Source organism: Myotis daubentonii, chromosome 17 (genome assembly GCF_963259705.1).
Source record: "Myotis daubentonii chromosome 17, mMyoDau2.1, whole genome shotgun sequence".
NCBI classification, from domain to species: Eukaryota; Metazoa; Chordata; class Mammalia; order Chiroptera; family Vespertilionidae; genus Myotis; species Myotis daubentonii.
This window is the reverse complement of record NC_081856.1, coordinates 34,543,349-34,565,407: the sequence shown is the minus strand read 5'-3', so window position 1 is coordinate 34,565,407 and position 22,059 is coordinate 34,543,349. Positions and strand designations below refer to the sequence as shown.

The following is a 22,059-nucleotide window of genomic DNA, read 5'->3' as shown; positions in this document are numbered from 1 at the left end:
TGGGGAGGGACCATGGGAGGGCTCCAGGGTGTGTCTGGCCCATCTTCCTCAGTGCCAATCGTCCAGACCCCCGCAGCAAGCTAACCTACTGGTTGTAGCGTCTGCCCCTTGGTGGGCAGTGCAAGTCATAGTGAGTGGTTGAGCAGCTGTAGCATATCATTAGCATATTACACTTTGATTGGTTGAACGGATGACTGGACGACCGGACACCTAGCATATTTGGTTTCCAAAATTTAACAGAATATTTAACCATAATAAATTTTTCTTGAACAGTATAATTTATTTCTTTAGAATGATGAAATGTACTACTATATCACCTGGCAAATTATCAACTTTGAGGTATACATTCTTTTCACTGTTCATGAATTTCAACTATGGCCACAGCAGGTGACACTGGTGGAGGATCTGGCACATGCCAGGCACCGTGCAAAATGCATTACATTTTGTTATTGTTGTTGTTGAACTGTTATGACTCTATGAAGCAGGAATAGTTTTTAATCTCAATTTTATAAATGTGTCAAATGGGGTTTAGATAGATTAAATAAAATGCCCAAAGGATGACAGAGTCATAAATTGAACTAAAGTTTTCTTACTGCACAGTATATATTTTTACCAATGTTTCAAGTTTGTTTGTTTGATTGATTAGATTTCAATGAGACTTATTCCATAAATGCAAGAATAATTCACATTCAGAAACAAATCAATATCCTCACAGTGATAGATATAAGAAAAAAATAACATAAACATCTCAATATATACAGAAAGAAAAGTATTCTAAAAAATTCAACATTATAATGGTATTCAGCAGTCTAGGAGTAAAAGGGAACTTCCTCAATGTAAAAAATAATGTTTACTCACCCTCCAAAAAATGGATGAAAACTAAAAAACCTTGTTTTATAATAAATCTAATCTGTTTTATATATAATTTAGACAAAATTAGTATCTGACATTCTGTGACTAGTGCCAAAAATTAGAAATCCAATTTTGTCAACAGTTCAACTCAACTCTTTCAACATATATATCACATTTATGTTTGATATATGAATGGTTGCAACTTTAATTTTGAACAATATCAAGTATTGTTCTTTAATTTTAAAAAGTCCCAGAATCCAGTTGAAATCAATATTTTCAAGTTTTCTAATATTTAAATAAAACAATGCATTACCTATACTAAATAAAAATAGGTTGAGAATCAATCTAGTGTAATCTATTTTGAGTTCTGTAAACTCCCTTGCAAAAATGACATGCCAGATCATATCCAATAGTATACCAGTTTACATCCAATAATGCATTCAGTATAGCTTTCATAACGTTTTTTATTTATTTTTTTAATATATATTTTATTGATTTTTTACAGAGAGGAAGGGAGAGAAATAGAGAGTCAGAACCATCGATGAGAGAGAAACATCAATCAGATGCCTCCCGCACACCCCCTACTGGGTATGTGCCCGCAACCAAGGTACATGCCCTTGACCAGAATTGAACCTGGGACCCTTCAGTCCGTAGCCCAACACTCTATCCGCTGAGCCAAACCGGTTAGGGCTTTCATAATGTTTTTTAAATGGTAATACTTGTTTTCTATAACCACTTGCACCACCAGAAGCCTGTCTGAAATTTCACTTATGTAAAAGAATCAATTCCTAGGTTTAAAGTCATTGTTTTGTGAGCAATAACACACTGGCTCATTTGTCAAGGACAATTTGTTCATTTACTAAACCCTCCCTGGCCATAACTCAAATACTTAACCTAAGACTGAGAGCATGTCACGGCCTTGGAAACCTGACTCTGTTGACATAGGAGTCAATGGTCTGCTCTCATCTAAAGGGCCATGATGTGAAGAATTGTTAGCCACCCCTCTATCCTCAGCAGGAAAGAGGAATCGAGCCTGGGTAAAGGGGCCGAGAGCAGGTGCTCCAGAGATATGCCTAAAGCCATGGAAGGCAAGGAGTACATACTTACTGAGTCCCCCTTCTATTCGTATTTATTCTAAATGTTTGTGAGGCTAAATTTATGATGGTGACCAGGACAATTTTGTATAGCTATCAAAATGGTGGACTCAGCTTCTTGAGTCTTCAAGAATTAAATGTGTAGCCAGGCAGCCAGGCAGGGTGGCTCAGTTGTCTGGGGGTCCTCTCATGCACCGAAAGGTTGCTGGTTTGATTCCCAGTCAGGGCACATGCCTGGGCTGTGGGTTTGATCCCCAGTTGAAAAGTGTACAGAAGGCAACTGTTTTCTCTCTCTCTCTCTCTCTCTCTCTCTCCTCTCTCTCTCTCTCTCTCTCTCTCTCTCTCTCTCTCTCTCTCTCTCTCTCTCTCTCTCTCTCTCTCCTCCCTGCCTCTCTAGGCATGTCCTCAGGGGAAAATTAAAAACAGAAGAATTAAGTGAGCAAAGTGCCAAGAAGCAGAATAATTTCTCTTCCTCTGTGCCCTCTCATAAATATAAGAAGCATCTTTCTATGGGGTTATATCAGCTACCACTGTGATCCATAAATCAATAAACCATTCTTATTAATACTTTTATTTTTCATACGTTTAACAGATAAAATCTAAGTTTTTCCTTACCAAGGGTAAAAATCTTGAAAAATGTTGATGTTGATTGATATTATACTCAGGGGCTCATCAGGAAATCCAGATCCCCTAATCATTTTAAGAAAATAAAATCCATTTACCTGACAATGTTTCCTGGATCCACCTCAATCATCCACATGCAACGCAGATTATTGTCATATGGAAAAGGGTAACCGGGAGATAAGATTCTTCCTGATGATTCTCCTTTGAAACGACCTCCACATTCAGCTAATAAATAAGAAAATGAAAATTTAACTCACAGTTTAATGCCAGTCTTTTGAAAACAATCTGCGAATTTTACAATGATACCTAGTACCTTAAGAAAAATAAGAATTGACTCCCCCTTTTCTTAAAAGTATGTATTTGTATATGCTTTCTCAGAGTAAGGTATTAATTGAAGAACATATTGCACAATAAAGCAAGAGTGTCAAGTTAGATCACATAAAAGATAATGGAATGAATGCAATTCGGGATTTTAAAAAAAGAGAGACACAGTCAAAAACTCTAAGTTTAGGATTCCAAACACTTTAAGATGTGTTGTTAAATAATGACAATTTAAAAAGGAGAAACAGATGGCGAGTTGCTTAGTGCTAGTTGGTTGCAGGCTGAATAATTCATCATCTTGCTAACCCACCTCTGAGAAAAACTAATCTTTACTGTAGTCCCTCAGGCCTTCTAAATTTCATTGTCCTTTTATTCCCCTTTAAATCACTCTAAACACTTTCACTTTAACCTCCCAAAAGCCAAAGCATCATTTTTATTAGAGATTTCTTACTTCAGTTAAATCTAGTTTGGTTTGGATTTAATGTAATCTCTAATTTTTATAAAATTCATCAAGTTAAAATGTAAATATTGTCATATAATCTAAAGAGATTTTTATCTTTTGGGGGATTCCCTCTCCATTTTCATACTTTTTTTTTTTTAACATATAGGGATGCCTGGTGTAGTCTTAATTCCAGAAATAACTGTATTCAGGAAGAGAAAACTAAGTATTTTAGTCATATATTATAAATTTGAAAATTCTCCAAATTATTTCCTACTAAAAAGTAACCAAAACAAAGCTTGCTAGTTGCATAAATATTTGAAGATACTCTCATATTTTCCTTGTTTTTATCTTACTCAAATTCAATGGCTGAATTAATCTTCTTATTTTTTTTTTTAAGGCAAAGGTCAAAGATAGAGTTTTAGCATTTGGGAGACACCTTAGAACAGAACCTAATGTTCAAATTTGCAGGCTCTACTCATATAAGTGTATTTGTATCAAAAATTTTAGATATTATATTTCACTGTACTGTGATGGTTAGTTTCTTGTGATAACTTGGCTAGGTTTACAAGAGCCAGCTATTTAATCAAACACTAGCCTAGGTGTTGCTGTGAAGTTATTTCATCAATGTGGTTACCATCTGCAATCAATTTACTTTAAGTAAAGGAGATCACCTTTGATATTGTGTTTGATAATGTAGTTGGCCCTCATCTAATCAATTGGGAGGCCTTTTGAGCAAAAACTGAATTTTCTAGAAAAGAACTTCTCCCTGTAGTCTAAACTCCTGCTTGACCTTCTCTAGCCTTTTGGCCTTTCCTATAGATTTTGGATTTGTCAGCCACCACAATTGCTTGAATCAATTCCCTAAAATGAATCTCTTTAGAAAGACGGATTATAGATAGGTAGGTAGATAGATCAATTGATCTAGATCTAGCATTCTATTGATTCTGTTTTTCTAGAGGGATTGACACACATTCATAGAGGACTAGCAGTTTTTTGTATTGCATCAACAATTCAATCTAATTTATATTGGGATTAATTTTTAATAGTTTGTAATTTACTTATTATTACTAGTACTTATTTTTTTTAGTTAAGTTTTATTGATTTGAGAGAGAGAGAGAGAAAAGGAGAGGGGGAGAGAGATAGAAACATTGATCAACTGACTCCTGCACATCCCCTACTGGGAATTCCAGGCTGCAACCCAGGCACATGCCCTGACCAGGAAACAAACCAGTGACCTCTTCATTCATGGATTGGTGCTCTACCACTGAGCCACTAGCTAGGATGTTATTATTTTTTAAAATATGTTTTTATTTTTATTTTTTTAATATATTTTATTGATTTTTTACAGAGAGGAAGGGAGAGGGATAGACAGAAACATTGGTGAGAGAGAAACATCGATCAGCTGCCTCCTGCACACCTCCTAACTGGGGATGTGCCCGCAACCAAGGCACATGCCCTTGACCGGAATGGAACCTGGGACCCTTCAGTCCGCAGGCCAACGCTCTATCCACTGAGAAAAACCGGTTAGGGCTAAAATATATTTTTATTGATTTCAGAAAGGAAGGGAGAGAGAGTGATAGAAATATCAATGATGAGAGAGAATCATTGATAGGCTGCCTCCTGCATGCCCCCTACTGGAGATGAAGCCTGCAACCCAGGCTTGGGCCCTGACAGGGAATGGAACCTGACCTCCTGGTTCATAGGTCAATGTTCAACCACTGAGTAACACCAGCCAGGCAGCAATTTATCATTTTTAAGTAAATAAGAAGATATCAGTATTCAAGATGTCACTATCACTTGTGGTGTTTCTATTTTTTTAAACAAAAACTTTATTGAACAACTAGAACTGTATACCTATATTAATTAATTTTCATCATTTTTATGATTTATCAATATTGGCATATATTTATTATGCAAACAAATTTTATTCTTCATTTTTTCAGATTAATGTTTAACCAATTACAGGCTAAATTGGAGTTATGTGCACTATGTTATATCTTGAATTTAAACATAACTTCTTTTTCTCTCCATTTTTCTTTACTTAGTATTTTGACTTCAAATGAGCCGGGGTGGTATGTTATAGTGCTAGAATTCATTTCTGTGAGAAGACTTATGTTTGCAGGATAACAATGAAATAGTATTTAAAGAAAGTATACTGCTTTAAAAATTAATTTTTATTTGATCAAAATATAAGTTTCAGAAACGTAATTACCCATGTATTAGAGAAAAAGTTTATTTGCTTGAGGAAAAAATATAGCCATATAAATATTTAATATTAATAAGCACAGAAAATTATAATCTTAGGCCAGGTGGTAAAGCTATCAATTGTTGCCAACAGAGAACACTATCCAAAACAGAATTTCATCTTCTGTTATCATGGAAATCATCACCATGTGTCCAACTGTTTTAGCTGTTCTTCCTGATCATCTATCATTGAAAAAATAAATAAATAAACGTTACCCTTCTCATGAGATCTTGAGCAGTATTAAGTCACTAAGTTTGTCTTGGGATATTTTATATAAAGTGCATTGATTCACTGCAAACATAATTAAAATCTTCTGATCTCAGACCAAATGTTCTTCCATTTGCATAAATTACTCCAAAAAATAAAGAATATTTTCAGTTTGGATCAATACATATTAAAAAACATATGGTTTTTAATGTATTTGTTTTGTGAATTTAATTTTCAAGACAGCATGCAAGTCAGTGTTTGCAAGTTTATAGTTTTATGTTATTGTAACCTTTAATGATTTTCTAAATATATTTCCTGTACACATCAAAGAATATAACCTAGAGAGAATTAATCAATGCTACATTTTTCTCATAACCACTGCCAGTGGGTGGTTTATTGGTCATATTCCAGAATCCTAAGCTTAATCAATTTAGGTTGATTATTATTATAGATATTATCCTCATAATCTATCCAAAATTCAGTTGCTGTATGAAAAGAAAGGACTAAAAGTGCATTTTGGTTGGATTAAAAACATGTTTGCTTTCAGCATGAATCTATGTTTTAAAAATCCAATAGAGGTCTCGGGGCATCAAAAACACTGCAGTTAGCCACGAGGCCTCTAATGACTAAAATTCTATTTTTTAATAGTTTGTATTCTAGCAAGTTTTGTGGAGATTCATATGTTGACCATACCAACTAACAAAGATTAAACCTTGTCTCAATAGGTCCTCAAACCATATACATTGAATATGTGCATTTTTGGGGTATTAACCTTAATAAAACTATTTTAGAAAAATATTTTGGCCAATTTAATACATACGGACATGTGACGGAATGAATCTGTGCCTCCATAAATACCATTACAAAATAAGAATGACTAATGAATCACTGCATGTTTGTTCCCTACTAAGCAGTTAGTGTTTTGTTAAAATGTTGTTGTTTTTTGTTGTTGCCCTAAAGATCCAACCTGGGATATATTTGATTTTGTGGGGAGGCAGGGGGAGTAGTGGTCTTTACAATACTTTTCTATCCACCCTCCCACCCACACATACCCAATATTCATTATTGAGCTATCAGATAGTAGAGAATGCTTATTGTCTAGCTTCATGTAAACTATATATCTGATATCACTCAGAAGAATCTTATGGAAATTGGTTAATTATATTATGCTGCATACACATTTTAAAAAGCATATGAACTTCCTTAGATTTCTGAAAAGTTGAGTATATAAACAAATCCTTTTTTAAGTTATTGATAATAGTTTATTGTTTTTAATCACCTTGATAGCAGGACTGGCAATCATTTTTTATATTAAAACTAAAGGCCTGGTGCACAGGATTTGTGCACTGGTGGGGGGCATGGCCTATGGGGATCAACCCGCTGTGGAAGTGCTGTTCATCCCAGTCAGCCCAGCGGTGCTCCCACTGTTGGAGCACACTGACCACCAGGGGGCAGCTCCTGCGTTGAGCATATTCCTCCTGGTGGTCAGTATGCATCATAGCGACTGGTTGACTGGTTGTTCTGGTCATTCCACCATTTGGTCGCTGGGCTTTTATTATATAGGATAGATATGTACAATGTGATTGAATAAATTATATGGTTAAGAATCTTAACATATTTCTGTAGTGTGTTAAATTTTACCAAGATAGGAAAAATAAAATAATGCTACATTGCATCAAAAAATACTCATAAAAATTATTAAAAGAAGGCCTTCACTTTTCATTAATTTCCTTCTGACAAATTTTAGTTCATTAACTTCAATTTTTTTTAGGTTTTAAAAATAGTGTATTTCTTACTAATATATTTTTAAAATTTTTATTAGCTATATTAGGGTAATACTGGCTAATAGCCTGACATTAATTTCATGTGTACAACTTTATAGTTGTATACTCTATGATAATATGGATGGATCTTATGGAATGAGTTAGGCAAAAAAAAAGATAACTGTCCGGCTGACATAGCTCAGTGGTTGAGCTTTGATCTATGAACCAGAAGGTTACAGTTGGATTCTTGATCAGAGCATATGCCCAGGTTGCAGGCTTGGTCCCAGTGTGGGGCCTGCAGAAGGCAGCCAATCAATGATTCTCTTTCATCATTGACGTTTCTATCTCACTCTCCCTCTCCCTGAAATCAATAAAAATCTATTTAAAGAAATACTTTTCACTCATATGTGAATATAAAATAAAAAGCAACAAATGAACAAGCAAAACAAACATACAAAGAATCAAAAAAAGCAAACAACAAACTCATAGATACAAACAAGAGAATGGTGACTCTCAGAGGAGAAAAAAGGGTTAAGGGAGGACAAAGAGCATAAATGGGGTCAACTACACGGAGACTAGACTGCAGGCGGGGGGCACACATTAACTTCTTGACTTAAGGTATGAGTTGTGTGTAGACAGGTGGAATCACTTGAAAAACTGCAGTGTATTCTGGTAACACTTCTATAGAAATATTCCCTGACAATCTGAACGAGTCTCCTACCAATACAGGAAGGCAGAGGGTAGTCCCATGCCCTTCTCTCCCCAGTCATGCACTTGAGAAGGCTACTTCCATGGAGAGTGTAGCCGGGATTGCATCCGTAAATGATAGTGCTACCAGCAAAGTGGCCTTGGTCACTGATCTTGTATCCAAATTGTGGAATGCCAGGGTCTTCACAATGTGAAAGTTCAAAACCTGCGAGGAGAATATAAATTTATTAAAGGTGAAATTTAACAGAAAAAATTAAAACTCTACAAATCATGCATTCCTATTATTTTCATACAGTTACATTCCCTTACTCAGTTGTATTCTCTTTCCTACTTATAATACTCTTACCACATTTAATTTTGATATTAGGCAACAGCCAAAGAGAGTTTTTACATTTTTTAAAATAAGAATTTTTTTTTTGTATTTTTCAAACGATTCCCATGGGCTATATGACTATATCATGGCTTGTTTTAGTACTAAGCTGCTTGCATGCTTTAAGTGATTTACAGCTAATAATAGATTCTGGCCATTATAACTACTACATCAAAATTTAAAACATAAAATTTATGTGAAATCATAACTGTCCAAGTAACAAATATGTCCACTGCAAATATAAATTGAGACTCTTTACTGCTATAGTCTTAGAACATGAAATAGTTTTATATTTAAAATATATTTTATCAAAAAATAACATAATAGTAATTAGATTGAAGAACCCTGAATTGTTATATTCTGCCTTCTCCAGAAATTTACAGCTCTGAAAAAATTCTCACAGGGAAATAAGCCCCCAAACACATATTATTCTTCCTACATGTTGTCACTCTGGGGTGTAAAGAAAATATTTTTGTGATTCTGCAGAGTTTGGGCTTCTTGCATTAATTTTACTGGAAAGTTGGGACCCGGGGGCCAGAGCAAGCCTTAATAAGTTATTTTACCACTATAACATTAGTAAGAGAATTCGAGAGAGATTTCCCTAACTTCGGAGGGGGTTTGTGTTTATAATTGAAGGGAAAACAAGGCCAGGGCCTGAGGCACATCTTCAGATGACAAAAACTGCATGCACAGGAGGCTAATCTGGCCTCTGGAGAGATGTCTTTACTTCGCAAAGGTTAGAATAAAAAGCCAGAGTCCTTCCTATCCATCTCAAAGAAGCAAAGGTTTTTCTCCCTCCTTTCCAGACAGGAGGGCGAGACAGCTCCTTTAAACAGAGAAAGCCCATTTTTCTTCATCCCTTGACTCTGTCCACTCGTGTAGATTTTTCTATCTGATTTTCATCTTGTTACTACAAGGTTAAGGGCCGGGTCAAAGGGGGCTTACAGGGTTATTGTTATTATGATTATATTATCTTAATGATAATTTGATCTCTCAAGATCCAGAAGACCTTGGGTATAATTCAGAATAAAATTAATAAAGATGGATATTAAAAACCTAACAATCGGAGCACAATAAACTGTTAAGATTCTGAAATAACTAGAAGATACTTCGTAATTTAAACCAAACATAACACTAGTAATCAAAACATATTTCCAACACCCTATGGAGTTCTCTATCTCTAATGTTTTACAAAAAGAAGATAATTAGGTGCAAAATTATCCAAGTTATGACTTCTGAGACTAGAGAATGAAAAAGAATATCCAGATAGCGTCATGTATGAGGGAAATCTGTGATTTTAACACAAAAATGTTGGAGATAAGGAAAACATTTGTGTCTTAAGTTATATAATAAAAAGATTTGCATCTCTTTTATAGGCACAGATCCTTGACCAAATTAGTATAGAAACTAGAAAGTAAAATTTAAATCATTGGCGTTTTTACAGTATCAAAACATACATAAAATCACCAAAACTTGTAAGCTGGAAGTAATGTGTTTATACTATAATTTCTGTGTGTTGAGGGATATATTTGCTCTTGGAGAACAAAAGGATCCTTTCCTAGTCTCTTTTTGGGGTTCTTAATCATTCCCTCCTCAGTTAACTGATAGAATTGCTCTGCATATTTCAATTCATTTACAATCACTGCTTCTTGTGTTTGTTTCCCTACCAACTAGAATGATTTGATTACTTTTTCTTTCTCACAATGCCCACCAAGCACAAATCCTGGCACACAGCAGATGTTCAATAATGCTCCTGGATGACTTTGGATTTTTAAAGGCAATTACTTCTAGGAAACAACTAAAAAAATACCTAAAATAATTCTAATGAGAAACTGGAGTTAATGAGATGATTAAAAAAACACATCTTCAGAAATTTCCCTTACAGATCAATTTGTAACAGCCCAGTTTGGGTAAAAATATGTTAAGGGAAATTCAAACAGCTTCAGAGACGGAGCTAGACAAAAAGTTAGACGTTAATTCAAATGATGACATATGATTTATATATGTATATATACATACACACACATACATGAATATACATGTATATATATATATACTTTATATACATTTATATATATATATATATATATATATATATATATATATATATATATATAACAAGGTATAAGGGATACATGTTCTAGCAAGTCAGTCTTTTAAACACAGAAGTAGAAATAGCAGAAGTTGTAACTGTAAAATTTCAGAACATTAATTTGTATACTTGATACTATTTTTACTTACTATTTTTTTCGTTATTAATTAAGGTATTACATATGTGTCTTTATCCCCCCATTACTCCCCCCTACCTCCCCCCTGGCTCATGCCCTCACCTCCCTGGTGTCTGTGTCCATTGGTTATGCTTATATACGTGCATACAAGTCCTTTGTTTGATCTCTCCCCCTTACCCCCACCCTCCCCTGCCTTCCCTCTGTGATGGTTTGATCAATGCTTCTCTGTCTCTGGATCTGTTTTTGTTCACCAGTTTATGTTGTTCATTATATTCCACAAATGAGTGAGATCATGTGATATTTGTCTTTCTCCAATTGACTTATTTCGCTTAGCATAATGCTCTTCAGGTCCATCCATGCTGTTGCAAATGGTAGGAGTTCCTTTCTTTTTTACAGCAGCGCAGTATTCCATAGTGTAGATGTACCACAGTTTTTAATCCACTCATCTGCTGCTGGGCACTTAGGCTGTTTCCAAATCTTAGCTATTGTAAATTGTGCTACTATGAACATAAGAGTATATTTATCCTTTCTGATTGGTGTTTGTAGTTTCTTAGGATATATCCCTAGAAGTGGGATCACTGGGTCAAATGGGAGTTCCATTTTTAGTTTTTTTGAGGAAATTCCATATTGTTCTCCACAGTGGCTGCATCAGTCTGCATGAATTTGCATACTTGATACTACTTTTAAAGTGTCCCTGTTCAAAAATTGCAAAACTGCATTCCTTCTACTAGACATAATATTGAGTTTATCATTCAAGATGCAGCCACTTTTGAGCATGTATCATTAATAAAAACAAAAATGAAAGTCAAGCTTTCTTTTCAAGGTTCATTACCAAATTCATCCTTCCTTAATGTGAATGCTCTATAAATGCGGTTGGCAATTGCTGGTGATGAGGTAAAATGGAGATAGTTTTTGTATATTAAGATAACTTATAATATTCTGCATTGTAGATGAAAATGCACATGGACAATAGTATATAAACTACAAAGCACAACATCATTTAGTCCAGTTTGGTGGAATTATTATTGCTTATTCATCAATACTCAGAACTTTATGGAAACATTCAGCTGCCAATCTTTTCATTGAAAAGCTCAAATATTTGAAACTTACAATTAAATAAAGAATTTATACAAAATCATATAAGGTATTAATATTCCCCATTCCTTGTGAAATCTGATAGTCTGATGAAATGAAAATTTCTAGAGCATGAAGGGAACTGAAAAATCCCTATTACCTGAATTCTTTTGACTTGCTGAATAACTTACATTGAGATCTAATTCCTTTCCTGTCACCATGTAGTATAGTATTTCTTTAAGGATTTCTAATTTAGTTTTTTTTAATATGTTTTTATTTTAAATTATTTTTATTGATCTCAGAGATGAAGGGGGGAGAGAGAGAGACATCAATGATGAGAGAATGATGAGAGAGAATCATTGATTGGCTGCCTCCTGCATGCCCCACACTGGGGATTGAGCCCACAATCTGGGCATGTGCCCTGACTGGTAATTGAACCATCACCTCCTGGTTCATAGGTCAATGCTCAACCACTTAGCCATACCGGCTGGGCTCTAATTTAGTTTTGAGTTATAATTTGAAACCTACAAAGGATAATGTAACTTCACCAACTTACTCTATCACATTCTAGAATCATAGTTGCTCAAGTTAATTTTAATTCATATTCATTTTCAGAATAATACTCATAGTAACTGTTAACATTCAAATTAACATTATTATTAAAAGAACCAATATTGCAAAACAAGTTAAAGTTCCATTCGTGTCCCTCCTTAATCCCTTTGTGGTCTTTCCCTACCAAGAGCTGGCAAATATTCTGAATTAGTTACCATTATCACACATATTTTATATATTTTACCACATATCTATATGTCTATGAAAATACATAATATGTTTTGCAAGTAGGTATACATTTTACTAATTATAAAATTATTTTAAAACTTCTGAGCCTTTCTTTATATATTGCCCAGCATTTTCTTTTAACCTTTATATTTATGCACATATACATTGTATTTATTTTAACTACTCTGTGGAATTCCACTGTAGGCCAACCCCAAAGTGATTGATTTATTCTCTAGTTGATGAGCATTTATAACATTTCCAATCACTACGGTTACAAAAAGGCTGTGCTTCTATGTACCCTTTCAAAAGTATTATTTCTACAGGTTATGCCCCATGTCCGGATCCATTTTGTCCCTAAGGTTCATTCAAAGTTTGCTAATCTACTATTCAACTTTTGCCTTGACTTACTGAAAGGTAAACCGTTGAATCCCTACCTCAACATAATTTCTTTTCAATTTATTAGGAACAACAACTGTGTATTCACATAGGGACATGTCATGTCTGGTCAGAAAAACAGAACCAATGCTACAATAAGGCAGAAGGCTTAGAGATATATGATATCTGAAAACTAACTTTTTGAATGTAAGTAGCATTTTTGATGTAACTTAAAATAAAAAGACCCTTATGTGTGTGTGTGTGTTTTTAATCAGAGTTTTGAGCTTATAGAAGTTATGACTTTAAACAAACAAACAAAAAGATTGTGGAAATGACTGCTATTCATTCCACCTCGAGAAACAGGTGGAATATAAAGAATACATACTTTTAAACTGCCAGTGCTCTAAATTCTACGTATAAAGTCTGAAAAAAGTGCTGGTTTGTGTATTGTACATCATACATTTGTACATCATTCTGGAATGGTGGGGTTCAGCAATTCCTGATTATTTTATTTTCTTTTCTTTACAATCAGCCATTTGGTATTCGGCCAAATGTAAAAATGGTGTACTCTAATTATATCTGGGAATGGAATTTAATGAGATGTTGCCAAATTACTCTTCTAGGTGGCTTTACCAAAGGTAAAAGAGGTTCAAACTCTTCAAACTGTCATCAACACTTGGTATTGTGCACCTTTTTAATTTTTACCAATTTTATGAATGTGCGATAGCATATTATTTAATGTTTACTCTTCATTTCTTAATTTCTATTATGCATTTGACTTATTGGCCACTGGATTTTCTTCTGTGAAATTTTCTTTTAGAATTTTTTTTTTCTTATTGACTTGTAGGATTTTTTCTATACATATATAATACCTCCTAAACTGTCTCATCTTTTTAGTTTTTTAATGGTATGTTTGTTATAGAAAATTTAAAAAAAAATAATGACTGGGGCTTGGTCAGTAAAGCAGAGTTGCTAAGATTCAATATAAAAAAAAATAGAGGGAAAGTATAAGACATGTGAGGGAGTGGAGCTCAGAGAGCACTGCTGGCTTTCAGGAAATCCAGTTCTGGGAAGCTGCTGCCACACACACCCAGGTGCCAGCAACACAATCCAGCTGGAAGATGCTGGTGGAAAATAATGGCTTCTCCACTGATCCCCCCTTTCCGCTCTCAGGGGACTGCCTTTAATTGGCAGATTCTAAGCAGAGGTCGTCGCTGGGAAGAATCTGGCAAATGTACTGCCAGGTTTTTAATCTCTGCGCTTCAGGATGTGCTTAGAAAGGCAAGGATGGACAGACTTTTACTTGTATATTTTGTTTTAGAAAATTTTCTCCTACTTGAAGACATAGTTATTCTGACAGTTTTTTTTCTAAACATTGTACAGGTTTGATGTTCATATATGTCTCTAATCTTCCAGACATTAAATTTTATGTAAACAGTAAATTTGTAGGACTTTAAATATTTATGTTTAAGATTCACAGAACTTTTGGGATGTGAAGGCTATAAAAATGGTAATGTCTCCTTTGTTATTCCAGTATGAAGCAAGTACATCCAATATTGTCTGAAAATTGATAATCAAGACATATTTCTTTGATATTTTAGAATATATTATACTACATAATGCAGCATAAATCAATACTTCCTTTATTACTTAGTTAATTTCAAGATTTAAAGAATAAAGGAAATGCCAAAAATATCCGTCTTAAGTGGTTTATAGGACATAGGAATACATGGAATAATTTTGTTGCTCTTTTGTAATTTAATTATTTTCTACTTGCATTTGCATTAAATAAGTTATACACTAAGAATAAAATTAGAGTTAATAGGTCATCTGATTATTTTTCACGGTTAACATTGCCAACAACATACTGTAATGAATTTAAAGAGTTTAAAGAGGGTAATTTCTTACATATGTATAAGGCTAGTACACAAGAAAAGGCATCAAACATTAGCTAATGCCCATCTTTAATTTGAATATAAAATTTTAAATGGCCATGTTGTGTAGATTATTGAATCATTTCAAGTAACAACAAATAACAACAAACAATAACAACAAAAGCCTGGAAGGCTAAGAGAGTTCAAATATAGCAGAACTTTTCTCTTGCAATAACACATATGTCTCAGGCCTTTAGTAAATTAAATGTAAAGAAGTGATAACAAGGGGACATCTGAACCCAGGGGCACTGCTAATGGCTGGACATATGGACATTACCAGATCAGCTTTAAAAAAGACAATGCTATAACCCATCCTAAAGGTATAATTTAGCTCTCTAATAGGATAGCTTAAATATCTAACTCCTTTCTACTGAATGAAAGTGGGGTAAGTACAAATGAAAAGCTATAGGGGACTGTCTAGGGCGGAGGGAAAAAATGTATACATATGTAATACCCTTTGTATTACTTTAAGCAATAAAAAAAAATGAAAAGCTAAAAGAATTTGCAATGAAACATACCTTCAAGAGACAGAGTTTTAAAACTGAATAAACACCCTGAAAGACACTAGGAGTATGTCATGACCCTATAGTGCATTTGGCCAATGGGAAAGCATTCAGATACTCAGGAATAAAATGACAAAAGTTGCTTTGGGAAGAAGTGCATTAACATTTAAAACATTAATTTTCTTTACAATTACATCAGTGATAAGAAAGAGCATTACCTAATGGAATTTTCCAAAAATAAAATTTAAAAAATGCCCAGTCAACATGGCTCATCGAACTATGAAGCATGAACCAGAAGGTCACGATTCCCAGTCAGGGCACATGCCCGAGTTGCAGGCTTGATCCCGTGTGGGGCATGCAGGAGGCAGCCAATCAACGAAGTCTCTCTCATCATTGATGTTTTTATCTTTCCCTCTCTCCCTTCCTCTCTGAAATCAATACAAACATATTTAAAAATAATAATAAAAAAAACTACAACAGGTTAGGTGCAATATAGTATGGTAATTAAGAGCATGGATTCTAGAAGCAGCAGAGCTCCTCAGCTCTGCTTCCATATCTGCACTTAATAACTATGTGACCTTGGGCAAGTCACATAACTTTTCTGTGCTCTATGTTTCCTCCTCTTCTTGTGGAATACAACAGTACTTCACTCATAGGATTGTATCTAGCAAGTGGTAGATAAATGTCGGTTATTATTTTAAACCCGCACATTTGACATGGTAATATTGAAAGTTTCTGTGCCTTTAAATAAAATCCAAGCCCGTACACAGTCCATCTCCCCTCTGCCTGCCTTCCAACTTTACCTCTCACTTTGTCCTGTTCTTCTCGTTGATCCAGCTCCTGGCACACAACTCAAGGCCGGGCCTCTCTTAAGCCTTTGCACTTATCTGCCCTCTACCCCCAGATCTGAATGTGGGTTCCCCTTCTTTTAGTCCACTATTGCCCTGTTACAAACTAATTCTAGGTGCAGTTCCCTTATCTTTTGTTCATATCTTTATTTTCTGTCTTGTCCCAATAAAACATTGGCTTCATATGGACATAAACTTTGTCTTATTCACTGTTTTCTTTATCTCTAGATCTCAAGCATTTCAGTGGGGAAAGACAAAATTTAAACCTATGACCAAATAAGTAATTTCAACAATAAATTATTTCCAGTAGAGGAGTAAAAGGGAAGACAAGTCACCAAATAAAAAATGACATTTTTACAACTTAGCCTTCAGAGAGAGAAATGCAATAAAAGACACCAAGTTTTAGAAATGCATTCTTGAAATGTGCAGTGAGGAGCTGAAGGAGTCTAGTCAGAATATACTATAAGGATATCCCAAATTATATTAGAGTGTTACCCAGAGCAGAGTAATGGTTTAGCAAGGATACTGTATCAAGACCTGACTTTCTGATTTGTTCTGCCAACTTTAGGAAAAAGGAACGGTCATTTTTTCCCTATTTTACTCACCTATACCTTCTCATAAAAACAGCCATGCCTTTATGGGACACAGGGAAATTAACAACTCATTTGTGTTATATAAAGCACCTGAAAACATGCTTCATCTAGATCTTTATTTGGGTGAGTTTCAGATTTCTCAAGGGCAAGAGTATTGATGGCCATTATCTTGAGAAGAATGGGAAAGCGATCTGACTCAAGGAAGTAATTGCTTCTGCGAGGCCGGAGGGATGGAGGAGCAGTGGGAAACCCTGCTGCAGCCAAGGTCTGACCGAGTGTCACAGAGATTTTATATTTGATCTGCATAGCTGCCCCCACTTCAACTGACTAATCAAACTAGAATTGACTGAGAAACTTATTTGGGAGTAAAAGACTAAATAAGATTCTTCTTGACAACTCTAAAGGGTAAAGACTGAAGAAATTTAATCTGCTTTAGGAAATAAAGGGGTGTGACAAAGGGTGTAACATTTTCTCCCCTCAAGTATATCCTAGGTATGTGTATGACTTATCTATTGTGGCAAGAAAGTGAGACAAGCCCCCTGTTTTCTTAGCATAGTAAGGCTAATATTAATAATGTGTAAACCAATGCTTTTCCTTTCTAAACACCGAAGATTCTCTGGGCTTCCATGACACCATTAATCATGGAGGCATATATTAATGCAATACCTGTGGACATATTAATTTTTAGCATATCTGCTATCGCTGTACCTGATAGTAGACACTGTAAGCTGCCTCTTCACTATCTCTTTTCCTCTTCTTCCTCACTAAAGCAAACCCCTGATTTTGTTACAAGCAGTTAGAGAATCACATCAGACAGTGTATCATGGTGGCCTAATACTAAACCATTTAGTCTGCCAAATACTTCATCTCCTGGGGTGCCTTCTAAAAAAACTTCAGGCATAACCGCATGGCCCAGTTTTAGACCAAAAAAGGTAAGAGTGTCTAACAGAGGAAAGTGCATTCCTGATAAAGGAACGCGTGTGATTGGCACTGCCTCTTCTCCCTTTCTTCCTGCCTTGAATGTGTCTATCCTGTGACCGTGTCACAAGCATGAAGAGAAAAAGTGAACATTAGGGAGGCCACAGTAGCAAGAAAGGGGCAAGACCCTTACTGACTAGTTTGAACACCTATGTCAAACCTACCCGTCATCTTTCTCATCTACATCCTTGTTGTTTAAGCCATTGGAAGGTTTTCCATTACTTTAAGCCAAAACCAGCCTCTCAGTCACTATTCTCACTATTTGCTATTCTTGGTGATTATGTACCTAACACAGCAAGAAGACAATTGAAAGGAAATGAACCCCCAATGGCCTGTTTTACAATATTTCTTTATTTTTATCTCAGCCAAATGAGGTTCTGTCTACCTCAAACTGAAAATAACCACACAACAGCAAGTGTTACTAACTCAACAAAACCGACAATAGAAAGATAGCTAGAAAGTGACTATCATTTGACAGTGTGTCACTACACAAGGGTGGTCTTAAAGGCTTCTTTATGCTAAGATTAGAATTAAGAAAAGCTAGGTAAGTGGGATTAATCTGAATTGTAGCATATGCCTTAAAAGTGCTTAATATGTTCTTTTTAATCTCAGTGCCTTTCCTTGTCCTATTCTCTTTGCCTGGGATACTCCCTATTTCTTTCTGTGACCTACCAACCCTACCTTTAATACCACCTAATTCAGGAATGCTTACCTGACCTGCCCACCTTAATGTCCTCTCTCCTGCCTCTAATTCTCTTAATGGCAGAGGAGGAGTTGAATTTAGGAATAGCTGGACACAGGAATTCAAACACAAATACAGTTGCTGCTTCATTTTTCCCATATATGAACACCTAGTATATTCTCTCATTAGGAGATGAATTATTGCTGCTAAGAATTTTATGAATATTTAAAGTATGTGGCCTAGTAGAATCTGCTGTATCATAAAGGCATTTTATAAACACAGTATTGAGACCATATGTTAATTTTACCAAAAAAAATATGTAAATAGATACAATTGAACTAAAACAGACTAAAGGCATTATGAAGGGAAATGGCCCCGAAGAACTATGCACAGTATGTTTGCAAAAATTATAACCACAATACAGTGTGATAACTGTCACATTAATTATAGATATAAACACATATTTATAGATATACCCTTTTTAAAAATAATTGCTTTTATACTTTCTTCCCAAATTCTTTAGTTCCCTATCTTCATAAAGACGTGCTAAAGGATGATCAATTAGAGTCATTAAAAAAGAGTGACTTCAAATATTTGCTTTTTAAGTTTCCTCTTATTTGGCATCCAATAACTCATGCCAATGACAATAAAGTCAATGATTTTCCTCATCCCAGATTCCCAAGCTCCCCATACAATTTATTAATTCAGATATGTCACTCCAATAAATTAAATTAAAGAATCCAAGTATGTCCTACAATACCCAGTTTCTTTGCATCAATAATGTCAAGTTGCATAGAGTTTAAATATCAGAAAAGAAAATTTCTATTTCCTCTATGAAACCCATTAACATTTTAGACATGGAGAAATGCAAAATGATGCAGAACAAAGAAAGGCCATTATATAAACATTGAGCCATGACTTGAAAAATGTCAGCAGCCTTGCTAGAAAACAGAAAGGAGGAGAAGAAAGCATATTTAAAAATATTTGCCCTTCCAAAGAGATCACATCATTTATATTTGAGCAATAATCCTCAATACTATTACTTTTAGTCCATCAAACAGTATACTTGTAACATAAGTGGCTTGGATTTTCATTTGTCTTTGCAAGGACTTCATAAAAAGATCCCATTATACACAAAGTTCTTAGGATTTAAAAATAGGTATTTAACATTCATGTTGTTAATTTATTTTTCCTTCATGTTAATGATGTAACAATTAAAGAACAAGTAGAAAAAGCCTTGACATAATCAGGGAACAAGAGTAAGCTCTCAGTATTATACACCAAAATATATTAATATAATGAGCCATACTCTTCTGTCTACTATTTCAAATTTCATTAAGAATATTTAAACAAATGATTATGATTCATATCCCCTTTAGAATTCCATGTGAATAACTTTAGTGCTTTACCTTTTTAATTTCCCTGTTTTCGTAATAGTTTCCACTCATCTGACCTCTTGAGAAAATTTAGAGTGGTCATTAGATTTTTTTTCAAATATTCTAATATTAAAGATTCCTGAATATTGCTACTTAATTTATTTTGCTATATTAAATGAGTATTCTGAACTCCTAAGAATTTATTTGATCTGATGGTGAGTTTATTAAACACATATAACCACTTCAATTTATCTGTGCTTTACTTTTTAGTACAGTGTCTTACACAGGGTAGAAACTCCATAAATATATAATTTGAATAGAATTTATTGTTCATTGATGTAATTAGTCTGTTTTTTTATATTTTGGCAATTGTAAAATTAATTCATATGACAATGTGATCTACCTACCTATGATTCATGGTCTTTGAACTGCTACCTGTTTAATTGTCAGAATAGTTGTTTGAGTATAATAGAGTAGGTTTTTATAAAGTTATTTTTAATAAAGTAATTCAACACAAAAAAAGGCAAAACAAAATAAAAACTTAGCTACTCTTTAGTGTAAAATCACCTGAAACCATCATTTCTCATCAATAACTGTCCAACTGTTCTATCATACACAAATTGTGTGTGTTTTGCAATTACAGGTGGGAGCCAAAATATTGGATTCCTATCTACTAAAGAGTTTAGTTGTATTTCTTAAGTTTTCGATGGGGAGAATAGTGCCATTTTGAAAATAAACAAATAATCTCAAAGTCACAGATTACTTAACCTTCCTGAACCTTAGTTATTTAAAATGTAAAACAGGAACAGTTAGAATATCTGTAATTTATGGAGTTATTGTTAGGATCAAATGCAATATGTTTGTAAAAGGCAGCCGCAAATTGCAAACTGATGATCAAATGTTGGATTTTACTTCACCTAGTATACTTCAATTATTTAACAGATTCTCAGAATTAGTGTTTGACAATTTTATTCTTCCAAAATACTTACTGGTATAGACAAGTTGAAAGCCTTCATCTGTCCCTTCAGAATCAGAATTAAATTCTAGCCAGAGCTGATTTGAAGTACTACTAAGAGTCAGTCCTCGCATAGACGCTCCAGTGAAAGCACCTAATAGATGAGTTGTTTTATCTTTTCCATCATAAATCTGCAAAATATATTTATAATTAAAATGTAAATGTGCCAATAATAACTAATTCAGATGATGTATTTATATCTACATAAAAGAAAAAAATTATCATAATCTTCCTAAATAAGTTTACTACATGTTTTCAAAGGAAAATTATACATGCATATTGATTCCTATAAATAACAGGCTAAGAGTTAAAATTCACATGGATAATTTTAAAATCCCAAACTCAGTAGAAGCTAAGTAATACTCAAACCCATGTTATATAACTTCTCTTATTAGGAAAGCAATCCTTTCTTCTTCATTTTTAATGGCAGAGTTTAAAAGCTGATATTAACTACAAAGAGATTTATTTCCAAGGTTGGTTGATTGGTTGTTTTCTGCAACTTGCTCAAGGGGACCAAACACCTGCTTTTCTAATAATATAAATCATACAAAATGTACATGCTTCTTTTTCAATTTCTATAATTTACCCATTTACTTTAACTTACCTAACTTTTACATTTTTTAAAAATATATTTTTATTGATTTCAGAGAGGAAGGGAGAGGGAGATAGATAGAAACATCAATGATGAGAGAGAATCATTGATTGGCTGCTTCCTGCATGCCCCCTATTGGGGATCGAGCCTGCAATCCAGGCATGTGCCCTTGACCAGAATCAAACCTGGACCCTTCAGTCCATAGGCCAATGCTCTAACTACTGGGAAAAACTGGCTAGGGCACAGTCTTAAAATATTAACTTAGAACAGTGCTAAATGCTTTTAGAAACTAATTAAACAACTCAAAAATATACAAAAGCAAAACTGATAAACTCCCAAGTATCCCTCTATCATTCTCATTCTTACTGCAGTCTGACTTGCTTTTCTTTTACCAATGCATTCTAGACATCTCTTCAGGTCAGAAGATAAAGAGGCTTCCTTTTGAACACTGTGTA

The 22,059-nt window shown here is 34.4% G+C and overlaps 1 protein-coding gene across 2 annotated transcripts in view; it reads right to left on the bottom strand.

Annotated features, from left to right (window-relative positions):
• The window catches only part of CSMD3 (CUB and Sushi multiple domains 3), an 886,927-nt gene that overhangs the window by 259,081 nt on the left and 605,787 nt on the right, over positions 1 to 22,059 (bottom strand). For both annotated transcript variants that reach the window (XM_059671887.1, XM_059671888.1), the window contains 3 exons: positions 20,987 to 21,143; positions 8,270 to 8,461; positions 2,669 to 2,795 (listed from right to left, as the gene is read on the bottom strand). In XM_059671887.1, the coding sequence (XP_059527870.1) occupies positions 2,669 to 2,795; positions 8,270 to 8,461; positions 20,987 to 21,143 (476 nt within the window). The remainder of the gene's footprint in view (positions 1 to 2,668; positions 2,796 to 8,269; positions 8,462 to 20,986; positions 21,144 to 22,059) is intronic.